This window comes from Sipha flava, unplaced genomic scaffold (assembly GCF_003268045.1).
Source record: "Sipha flava isolate LNK unplaced genomic scaffold, YSA_version1 43_pilon_pilon, whole genome shotgun sequence".
Lineage (NCBI taxonomy): Eukaryota > Metazoa > Arthropoda > Insecta > Hemiptera > Aphididae > Sipha > Sipha flava.
Window position 1 is genome coordinate 924,832 of NW_020273171.1, and position 12,049 is coordinate 936,880.

Consider the following 12,049-nt stretch of genomic DNA (forward strand, 5'->3'; position numbering starts at 1 on the left):
TATTGATCATGATTAAATAAACATTGTAAATAAAACGAATATTTACACTATCAATCTTACAAAGAAACGTATTTTTATAGATCCCATCAACTTCTTTGTTTTCTAATTCGATTTTCATGTCACTTTTCTCTTCGGTTTCGGAGTATATTAATTTTGTTTTTTTCTCTATTAGATTAGACATGTTTGGATAGACTTTTGAAAATTTTCGAATTTCCAGTTTTAATTGATCAAGATCTATACTTGCTAGAGATTACTAAGTATATTAGCAAAATGTAGGTATATCTTCGATATTAGAAGTAAATAATAATATTATGTAAAAGAATTCGTGCTCCAGGATAGTGTATTTGCATGTTATTATCTATTATTGTTATTTTAGTAACTATAGCATAATTTAATATTAATTATAATATAATATATTTTAAGTGCACCGCGATGAAGGGGCCTTTCAAGACAGCAGCCCCGGTGGATTTCTCCCACTCTCCACCTGGGCCAGACCGAAGTTACATATCCATAAAAATGTAATGCTAATGTTAAATTTTTTATAAATGTCTACTAAAATATATTACATATCTATATTATTATTATTCGTAAATTTTACTTAAAATGTTACAAATCAATAATTTTTTCTTAAATTTAATTTCAATTTACTGTGCAATAATGTAAAAAATGTTGAAAACCACTGCACGTTTTTATTTAATATTGCTATCAGAATTTCTTTACATTAGGTATGTTGCTGGTGCAAGACCAGATTATACTGATAACAGTTATTTTAATTATTTAAAGTTAACGTTCAATATTGACTGTGTTGTATGTTGTTGTATCAATTTTTAATTTAAATTATTTATTTATTTTAATTTAAGATAAAATCAGTGCTTTTTAAATGTAAATAAAAAAATTTAATTGAATGTTTCGAAGAAAAATTCAAATTCATTTGTCTAAAAATGTGTTAGATTTATATAAAAATGTGTATCAAATACATTTTTGTGAGTACTCAAATCAAAAAGTAAATGGTAGGATGAGAGTCTTGAATGTTGCTGAAAAAAATGATGCTGCAAAAAACATTGCTGGCCATTTGTCTGGTGGCAATCTTCAAAGAGTAATTTTACCATCTATTTTATTTAAAAAAGACTTGTACTTAATTGTTTCATTTTTGTTCAATTTCAGAGAGAAGGTTTTTCAAAATTTAATAAAATATACGAATTTAGTCATAGTTTTCAAGGGACACCCAGCACAATGATTATGACATCAGTGTCTGGTCACCTACTTGGATATGAATTTCAAGGATCATATCGTTCATGGAGTTCATGTTCTCCTCTTGAATTATTTGATCTTCCTGTAGTTAAAGAATGCCCTAAAGATTATTTAGATATCAAGGTTAGATTATTTTTCATATTATAAATTATTTTTATGCAAATGTATACAAATTAAGGACATATTATGTGTCTAATAATTTGGTTTAAATATGGCTAAATTGATCAAATGTTCTATTAATTATAAAATTGGTTTCTTAACATTTATTGATATAAGTAAAATAATGTTTGTTTACATTTTTTTTTCTCCTACATTGAAAATAAAGCTAGAAATTATTTGCTTGCTCTGCTTTTGAGGCTAAATGCCTAATTTTAATTAGTTCTTAATACTCTTAATATTTATTTTAATCTTCACTCCATTTTTACCACTAAATCAATAACTGCTATTAAAATTATAATCTTATTCATTTTGGAAGCTGGCTTTCTTATTTAATTCATTTATAGTATTTTTTTGTTTTTTCTGTATTCATTATTTTGTAAATGTTGAGTTATCATAGTTAACTTATAGCTAATAATAATAATATTAAAAAAATCCAGAAATGATGGTGATAATTATGATCTATAAGAAAAGGTTTTTAATAACAAATTCTAATTTCTTTATTATAATCACTTGAAAAACTAGTTATCATTTCAAAATAATTAAAAAGACTTACTGTAGATAGTTCAGATGCATTTACTCATTTGTAATGCAAAAATGTTAAGTTATTTTTAAATGTTGTGTGCAGTATTATGTATATAATATAACCTATAAGATTAATAGTATGAGTTTGTATAATATAATTTACAATTATTTTATATTTTGGTTTAATTATAGAAAACACTGGAACGTGAAGTTCGATCATGCAATGCCTTAGTAATATGGACTGATGCTGATAGAGAAGGAGAAAATATTGGGTTTGAAATAATTGATGTTTGTAGAGAAGTTAATCCAAGAATTGATGTTTACAGGTAAGTGTATTATTTATTTTATTCAACATACTATACTGCTACTTGAATTCTAATAATGTTTTTTGAAAGAATTAATTTTACTACTTGAAAAAATTGTGTATATCTGTTAATTTAAAATCATTTTTTTCAGAGCTATATTATCTGAAATAACTAGACCATCAGTACAAAGGGCTATTACTAACTTAGGACCTCCGAATAAAAATGTCAGCGATGCAGTTGATGTGAGAAGTGAATTAGATTTAAGAATTGGTTAGTCATACTACCTATTATTTCTTGTATTTTTTTTTAATTTGGTAATTTTTATTTATATCAGGTGCAGCATTTACTCGTTATCAAACAATGCGTTTACAAAAAGTGTTTCCTGATATATTAGCTAAAAGTTTGATAAGTTATGGAAGTTGTCAATTTCCTACATTAGGATTTGTTGTTGAACGGTATAAAGATATTCAAAACTTTATACCTGAACAATTTTGGAAAATAAAAGGTATTTAATATTTATAATTAGTTTTGTTAAATGTTTATTTAAAGTTAGTTGTTAAATGTTGATTCATTTCTTTATAAGTATATATCCTTAAATTTTAGTTAATCACAAAATTGAGAATTTAGATGTAGAATTTTCTTGGCAACGAGTAAGGTTATTTGATGAAACTTTTTGTAGAGTTCTTTTTGAACGCTGCCAGGAAAATCCAACTGCTATTGTATTAAAAGTAACTAAAAAGCCTAAATCTAAATGGCGACCAGTACCTCTAGATACTATTGTAAGTAATTACAATTATGAATATTATTTTATTACTTGGAAAAATGAATGATAATTAAGTTTTTTTTTAATATACAGGAGTTGGAAAAAGCTGCTAGTCGTAAACTTGGAATAAACGCTAAAGAAACTATGAAGATTGCTGAAAAACTGTATAGTCAAGGTTTTATAAGCTACCCTAGGACTGAAACAAATATATTTCCTAAAGAATTAAACTTATCAAATTTAGTTCAGTTGCAAACAGAGGATAACAATTGGGGTGGTAAGTATTTAATTTTTAAAAGTAAATATTAATGATAATAATAAAATTACTTCTATAATTTAATTTTCAAAACTGCGTATCTATATTTATGTATATATAATATTTTTTATTAAGAATAACTTTTTTTAAAATTTAATCAAATAGTTTGTGCTGTCTTTAAATTGTATTATTTATCTTAAAGTATAACTTTATCTATGTATAAAAAGGTATGGCTTGAGTTTAATAAAATATTTTATTAATTAAGTTTGGTTAGATATCCAAAATTATGGTTTGCTAAATTTACTATAAAAATAAATTTTTTCTAATACATGTACAATTAATTTTTTAGATTTTGCACAAACAGTTTTAAATGATGGGCCTTCTCCGAGACAAGGAAAAAAGACTGATCAAGCTCATCCTCCAATACATCCTACTAAATATACACAAGGACTTCAAGGTTTGATTTATTTTAAATGATTTTGTGTAAAAATAAGTATAAACATCAATAACTGTTTTAGGTACTTGTTTGTTATCGCCCCGCCAGTACACCGTATAAAATTTATCGCCCCGCCACTCTTGTTTGTTATCGCCCCTCCAGTATATCGCATAAAAATTATCGCTATTGCTAATCGTTTGTGATCTATTTTAGAAAATGAGAAAACTACATTTTATCATTTTTATGATACAGAATATTAGTTTGTTGCTGGCATTCGTTTACCATTTAATTTACTTATTACCTACTACTGAGAAATTCGAAAAAATTAATTTAATACGTTAAAATGAATTTTACTGAATTACTTACTATTGTTTCAAATAGTGATACTGGAATTAGCTTTTTACAACAACATAATATAATTAAAGTTAGTGAAGTGTGTGAAAATGGCCATATAATGTTTATCAAGGGATCGCGATGGCGATGTCAGAAAAGAAGTTGCCGAAAGGAAAAAGGATTAAGAATTAATAATTGGCTAACTGGTTCTAGACTACCAATACATACAATTGTCCATTTTATATACTACTGGGCCCGAGAAATGTCTTCAGTAACATTTTGTAAACGTGAACTAAATATGGGACAAAATGCTGTGGTTGATTGGAGTAATTATCTACGTGAGGTATGTGTATGGAAGCTTGAAATTAATCAAAATAAAGAAATTGGTGGTCCCGGTCTTTTTGTTGAAATAGATGAAAGTTTATTTGTGCGTAGAAAAAATAATGCTGGGCGTATTCTGCCACAACAATGGATTTTTGGTGGAATATGTCGGGAAAGTGTGTTTTATAATCAGTGTACCAGATCGGTCGGAGAAAACATTGTTACCTATAATACAAAGATATATAAGACCAGGCTCAATAATTTTGTCAGATTGTTGGAAAGCTTACAATAATTTGCAGCAAGTGGGATTCAAACATAATACTGTAAACCACACGTATAATTTTGTCGATCCGGACACAGGGGCTCACACTCAACATATTGAGAGATTGTGGGGTTCTGCTAAATGGGGCAATAAAAAGCGTCGAGGAACTAACAGAAATTTTCTTGAATCATATTTGGCAGAGTTTATGTGGAGAACACGTCTCGGAGAACAAGACGCATTTGAAACTATCCTCAAAGATATTTCCGAATTCTGGCCTCCATTATAACTATAGATTCATAATATATTTTCTACATATTTTATATTTTATACGTTTTTGAATTTAAATTTTATACTATACATTTATATATTTTATATGTTTTCTACATATTTTATATTTTATACATTTTTGAATTTAAATTTTATACTATACATTTATATATTTAAAACTATTAAAATAAAATAAAATAATATTATACATTGAAATTTTTTTTTATTTATGGAGGGGCGATAACAAACAAGAGTGGCGGGGCGATAAATTTTATACGGTGTACTGGCGGGGCGATAACAAACAAGTACCCTGTTTTATTTATTTACATGTTACAAAAGTTATTATAAATTATTCAAATATTGTCTATATTAAATTATTTTTACATTAATATCTGTTTTATGAGTTTCCCAATTATTAACTAAAATAGAATTTATTAATTTATTTTTAATTTATACACTTCTTCTTGAGTCCATCTTCCAAAAGCAGAAGCTAAGTGACTCTTTAATTGACGTTGGCAACAATCCCTTTTCAGCGCTCTTGATTTTCTCCCAATCTAATGGCATTTCCTAGAGGATAGCCAGTGAAGGTCTTGGTCTAGTCTATCCAGTGGTTTGGTGTTCTTCCACTCCTTTTATTCACAATCTTTCCTTTAGTTATCAGTTTCATCAGACTCGATCCCTCTTATAATATGGCTAAAAAACCATGTAATCCTTTGCTTGCATATCACTGCCAGACTTATTTCCACTTTTAGCATACGAGGATTGGGATATTAGTCCTACATATAGTATTATAAACTTAAAGATAAATATACATTAATATTTATAAACAATATATTAACCCTTGGGTTAATTATACTTACAAAAATACTTGTATATTTTATTTTTACATAATTTTTAAAAACATATCTAAGTATACTTATAATCTGTCTATGACATTTAAAACATAAAACTAATTTATTAGTAGAGTAATATCATTGAAGAGATTTAAATGATTAACTTGAATTAGACATTTCTCAAATGATTTACTTTTCCACTAATTACTTTAAATAATCTAAACTCATGAATAAAATAAAAATTAAGGAATATTTAGAAATTGTTGGGAAATGTTAATAGGTGTGTATGGTATATTAATATGTATACTTTTTTTTAGATAGAGAACGTAAAGTTTATGAATATGTAGTTAGACATTTCTTAGCTTGTTTATCTAAAGATGCAGAAGGAGAAGAAACTATTGTAAATATTGAAATAAATGATGAAAAGGTATTCATTTTATTTAGATTGTAATCTTAAATAGCTTATATTTAGCTCTGCAAATAATTTTTAAAATATTTTTGTGAACATTAATTATAAATTTTGAAAATTGTCATTATTTTTAGTTTTTAGCTAATGGACTTCGAATTATAGCCTTAAATTATTTGGAAGTCTATCCCTATGATAGATGGTCTAATAAACAGATCCATAATTACCATCAAGGTCAATCATTTATGCCCACTGGATTAGAAATGACCGATGGATATACTTGTGCCCCTAATCTTCTTACTGAAGCTGATCTAATTTCTCTAATGGATAAGCATGGCATTGGTAAAACAACTCTTTATTAAAAAAACATTGTACTTGACGAAACTGTAATTAGGCTAATTAAAAAATATAGTATGAATGTAGTACATTTTATTAATGTAAGCTTCATTAATTAAAATAATTGTACATAATTTATCATTAAGGATATAACCAATTTATTATGTCTTCATGACAATTATTCTAGTAATTATTTTAATTAGAGCTATTGTGATAGGTACTGATGCTACACATGCAGAACACATTGAAACTATTAAATCCCGTTTGTATGTTGGATTAGAAAATAATAAATACTTCATTCCTGGTGAACTGGGAATTGGTCTTGTTGAAGGATATGATAATATGGGTTTTGAAATGTCCAAACCACATTTAAGAGCTGAACTCGAAGCAGACTTGAAAAAGTAATGACTATTAACTAAATTATTAAGCATTTAGTTTTATATTAAAAAAATTACATGTTTCAATTTATAGAATATGTGAAGGAATTAAATCACCAGTAATGGTACTAAGAGAACAAATAGCTAAATATAAAGAAGTATTTATAAAAACAACAGAACAAGTATATAATTTATTTTATTTTCTAAAAAAATTTTAAATTGAAAAATATTAGAAATCTATTTCACTATATTTAAAATTAATATTTAATTTTAGGTAGAAAAATTAGACCAATCTTTGGGAAAATATTTAAGAGCTCAACCTGTTGCTTTCCAAAATAATGGTCAACATGAATCGATGTTTAGAAAAAATATTCGAAAGTGTCCTTCCTGTAATCAAGCTGTCCTAGCATTAAAACAAAAGCAAAATAATCAAGGATTTTATATCACATGTCTTGGATACCCAGCTTGTAGAACTACATTTTGGTTACCTCCTACTGTAGTTAATGCAGAAGTCACTGATAATGTTTGTAACCAGGTACTTCATTACATACAAATTAAGATCATTTTTTTTTTAACATGTAAATGTCGTACATTTTATTTGATTCATAAAATTTGTTTAGTGTCCTGGAGATATAAAATTAATTAAATTTCAATTCAGTGTTAGAAGTATGCGACCACATTATCAAGATATTCATGAAGGTTGTATTAACGGGTGCGATTCTACAATATGTGAGATACTTGGTGTTAATATATCTCGGCCTTCGCCTTCCTCTTCAAATACTCACTCTAGTAATAGAAATGTAACATCAAGTCAAAATAGAGGTAAATTTGTTTTTATTCATATGCTCGCACTTATTATTGATTTTACATATTAAATATTATTGATAATTGTAGGTCCTGTTCGAGAAAACAATATTCCTCGTCCAACAAATAATATTCAAAGGACTTCTATTATTCAACCACTTAATGGTATATATAAGAATCATACATACTATTTATTACATTAAGGTTGCTAAAAATTAGTAAAGATCTATAAATATATATGCATTTTGTAAACTAATATAATTTAATGACCAGTAATTGACATAATAAAATAACTACTTACTTTCGGTTTCTTTAATTAATTCTTTAAATTAATTAATTAATTTCATATTATGGTACATTATTAATAACAAATAAATAACTTCAAATGAATTTTTTTAATAACAGATTAATGTGTTATTATACATGGATATGTAAATACATGTATTTCATATGATATATATATATATTTCGATGTACTATTGTAATTTTAATGTTTGTATACATTAGTTTTTAAAGTTGAATTATTGTATGATCTTATATAATTGATTTAATCATTGTTATACTATTAAACAAGTATTATTTAAACAAATTGATTGTTTGATTCCTTATTTATAGATCAAGTTTGCTGCCAATGTGGTGATGGCGCCAAACTGTAAGTACTTATTCTGTATTAATATGTTTGATATACATAGTTAATGTCTTGATACTATGAGCTAGAAATATAATGCTAAAATAATAATTGTTCCTCAATTTCCTTTTTAAACAAATTATTTTAATTGTTTTAATTAACACTTTTTAAGTTCTATAGTTTCTTAATTATTGATGTATTATAAAATCAATTTGCATAATTATTGATTTATCATTATAGATTAACAGTTACCAGGGAAACACCTAATAAAGGACGTCAGTTTTACGGATGCTCTAAGCCAATTTCTGCACCTGATAGGTGTAATTTCTTCTTATGGGCAGATGATCAACCTGTGGCTACTGGTCATCAAGCTCAATTTAACAATAGATCTAATACTCAAAACAATAATAGACCTATGAATAATTCATACAGAGCTAGACCTGGAAACAGTAAATTTATTTTTAAGTTTATTATTTTAGATAATTTACATAAGTTATTTATGTTTGTAGATCAATCAAATTCTGGACAAAGAAAGTGTGGACTTTGTAAGCAAACAGGTAAATTAGAGAAATTCAGAAGTATATTTTATTGATTAAAGTTATTTTATATTATAGTATTAAACATATTATTAATTTTTTAAGGTCACACAAGAAGAAACTGTCCTAGAAATTAAAGCTATGATCAAGAATTTTTAATGCAATTTCAATTTCCACTTATGTGTTCTGTTCTTTATGTCTTTAATAATTTATATTTATTATAAATTATATATTTCAGTGTTTATGTATAAATACCATTTATAAAATACTAACATTCATTAAAAAGTCTAATTCAAAATATGTGATTTATATTTTGCTCATTATAATAAATGGACTATTCTAATTGGATTAGCTGATTGTGCTTTTCTATGGATAAGGACAGAATACTAATTGTGTCATGATGCGTCATTTTATTAAACACTATATGTTAATGTTAAAATATATGAAATATTTAATTGCCAGATGTAAGAAATTGCATAATTATGAATAGATGTTGTCCCTTCCTTCTATATTTCATAGTGATATTAGTATTTATAAAAAATAGATCTGAAAATATTATTTAATAAAACCTTACAAAATTGAAATTATCTTCCATCATTCTATTTAAATGTAAATTTCAATATATATATGAAAAATATTCTTAACTCATTATAGTATTAATGATTAAAGAAAAATATTATTTCCAGAGGCGGACAGGCCCGCCAGGATTTTCCCGGTGGACTGCTGCTTATATTGACGAAAATGGGCCAATGAAAAATATTACTACTAATACTATTCATGTACAAAGTGGCGGATTATACATTTTTTTTGCCACGGGGCAGTTTTTTCCAGAGCTGGTCAGATTATGCCTATCCACCCTTGATTACTTTATACTTGCAATATTTATCATTATTTTCATTAATAATTTCAAATGAAAACTTTCAGTTTTTAAAAAAATAAAAAATAATTTATTGGCATAATAAAATATACAATATATGGATTTGATATTCTTTTTGGTACAATAAAAACAATTTATAAAATACAACTTATACATAATTTAGTAATAGTTTTGGTAGTTGATCCCTTAACCGGAAAAATCAACAACCATACTTTTAACAAATTAGATAAATAAAAGTGATGTACAAACCAATAGTGAATGCTAAAGTTCTGTTGTTATTTCATCTTGTGGTCTGAAACCAAGAGTGAAGAAATCATCCTCATCAGTAGTAGTTGAGTAACAATTATAAGGTGGCATTTCAGCATTCCATTCAGCAACTAACATACTTTTAGATGCATTTGCTTCTAACAAGGAAAGAGAAGCGGGACTAGTGGATCGACCAAAACTTGATACAGTCTTATCTCGTAACATGATCACCTCGTCATTCTCATCTGGATGTCTGTTTATAAAATTAATATATTTTATATAAAAAACAGATAACATAATATGTATGATAGTATATCAATGTTAATATTAATTTACCTGTTGTGATCATTATAGTTATCATCAAAAACTGAGATTGCAAGTTGTTTAAAACGAGACGGTGATGATGAAGAAGCTGATAATGGCCTGTGTCTTTTACTATTTGTAAATGTAGTTAACTGAATTGGTTTGTCATTAAAATGCTCAGTATTAGTTTGAGTAATCTGTAAATATTAATAATTTATACAACATGTAGAGATGAAAACAAAAATATTACACTTAAATAAAATGTATACCATAATAGGATGTTGCTTTTTGTATCTTCGTAGAACTCTATCACCCCAAGCCAATAAAATTTCCCAGTCAGTAGGAGGATTTAAAAAACAATCTTCTTTGTTAAGTAATATTAAAATTCTAGATAAGTCTTTTAAAACAGGTCTGAAATTAAAAAAAAAGTTTTTTAAATAAATTATGCAGTTATAATAACAATAAGATACATACCGATATGCTTGTATTGCAGAATGTTGTCGGGTAGGCCCTCGAAGTTCTCGTACCTGTTTTCTAGTTTCATTTAACATTGACAAAAACACTGGTGCTTCAGGTCTTAACTTTTCCAACTGTTTGAAAAACTCTAATCGATCACAGTCATCACTTTCTACATACCATAATAATTAATTCATAGTAGTAAAATAAAAACTTAATATTTAAAATAAAAAAAAAAGTGACAAACCTTGACTTCGGTGAGAACCACTATTCAAAGGTCCTAAACTTGGCGACATACGAGATTTTGATCTAAGATTAGAACATTTTTTAAATTTGACCACCATTCCTACAATTATTAAAATAGTTGTAACTATAAGAACTCCGATGACAACACCAATAGCGATTGCAACAACTTGACCTGATAGTCTAATACTACCAAAGAAGATATTATCTAAAAACCACAATTGTAATAATAAATATTAAAAGAAATGTTTGAATAATTATGTGTATGCAAACCAGTTAATGAGCACACACGGCCCATTTGATGATCATTTGTAGACCATGAGTGTTCGTAGCCTGACGGACAAGTTTCAGCGCATTGACCTGTAGCTACAATCAATACCTTTCTGCATTTCTTACAAATGCCATCGACATCACATTTCAGACAATCTGAACGCGATTCATTACACTTTTCTGGTGCACCGGTACTGTCTGGAAAAATAATGATTCGTACTGTTAGCGAAAACGAATAAGGTAAAAGAAATGGTACAACAATCGACCTGTCTGCGTAAGAATACACCGTCTCGGCTATGATCAGAATCGAAACGATTACCAGTTGTATTTTTCTCGGAATCCAACTCATAATTTCCTCTCATGGTCATTTCCCGAAATCTGGATGGTGAGCGCTCATAGTCGGTGACGCGAAAACGTTTCACGCCGTCATCCGAATGCTGTGTTTGCGAGGAAACAACAATATCCGGACGAATTCCGTTGCCCACAACGTTCAAAAAAAAAAAAAAAAAGAAAAAAGTAAAACGAAATCTGACAAACGGATCCGAGCGTAGCAGCAGCAGTAGTAGTAATTAGTATGTAGTAGATGGGCACAGCGCACTGTTCGTCGGTTGTCGTGAATATTATTATATAAAAATATTATTCGTAATGCGGAAAAAAAAATATAACGTAGGCACGGGCACAACAATCAACACATCCTACATACTAGTATTCATCTCTCGCTATCTACCGCTCCGCTCGCATTCTACATATTGTCGACGGGGACCGTCTCTTTCATACGCACACGCACATAATGTATCGCGTATATACGTATGTTGTGTATATGTACATGACACATGCAATGCGATTTATCATTTATCATTCG

At 27.5% G+C, this 12,049-nt stretch overlaps 2 protein-coding genes across 2 annotated transcripts; one reads left to right on the plus strand and one right to left on the minus strand.

The window, feature by feature from the left end:
- The first annotated feature begins 904 nt into the window (after nt 1-904).
- LOC112689368 (DNA topoisomerase 3-alpha) lies at nt 905-9,269 on the plus strand. Its single transcript, XM_025563057.1, has 19 exons — nt 905-1,096; nt 1,165-1,374; nt 2,125-2,258; nt 2,389-2,507; nt 2,572-2,742; nt 2,841-3,016; nt 3,094-3,274; nt 3,603-3,710; nt 6,023-6,132; nt 6,249-6,453; nt 6,665-6,848; nt 6,919-7,006; nt 7,099-7,359; nt 7,445-7,646; nt 7,719-7,793; nt 8,244-8,280; nt 8,497-8,705; nt 8,766-8,813; nt 8,898-9,269. Exons 1-19 carry the CDS (start codon nt 905-907, stop codon nt 8,927-8,929), a joined length of 2,742 nt encoding a protein of 913 aa, XP_025418842.1. The 3' UTR covers nt 8,930-9,269.
- A 489-nt stretch (nt 9,270-9,758) lies between these two features.
- On the minus strand, nt 9,759-11,974 carry LOC112689319. The gene is made up of 7 exons (XM_025562964.1): nt 11,454-11,974; nt 11,191-11,381; nt 10,922-11,125; nt 10,693-10,846; nt 10,488-10,629; nt 10,252-10,415; nt 9,759-10,168 (listed from the first exon to the last, which is right to left on the minus strand). The coding sequence occupies exons 1-7, from the start codon at nt 11,534-11,536 to the stop codon at nt 9,931-9,933; spliced, it is 1,176 nt and encodes a 391-aa protein (XP_025418749.1). The 5' UTR covers nt 11,537-11,974; the 3' UTR covers nt 9,759-9,930.
- Nucleotides 11,975-12,049: the final 75 nt, after the last annotated feature.

Coding starts and splice junctions, on each gene's coding strand:
- LOC112689368 (XM_025563057.1), top strand. CDS start 905: ATGTTTCGAAGAAAAATTCAAATTCATTTGTCTAAAAATGTGTTAGAT. Junction 2,259..2,388: donor CCAAGAATTGATGTTTACAG/GTAAGTGTATTA, acceptor CATTTTTTTCAG/AGCTATATTATCTGAAATAA. Junction 8,706..8,765: donor CAGAGCTAGACCTGGAAACA/GTAAATTTATTT, acceptor TTATGTTTGTAG/ATCAATCAAATTCTGGACAA.
- LOC112689319 (XM_025562964.1), bottom strand. CDS start 11,536: ATGAGTTGGATTCCGAGAAAAATACAACTGGTAATCGTTTCGATTCTG. Junction 11,126..11,190: donor CCGTGTGTGCTCATTAACTG/GTTTGCATACAC, acceptor TGTGGTTTTTAG/ATAATATCTTCTTTGGTAGT. Junction 10,416..10,487: donor AAAAGCAACATCCTATTATG/GTATACATTTTA, acceptor TAATATTTACAG/ATTACTCAAACTAATACTGA.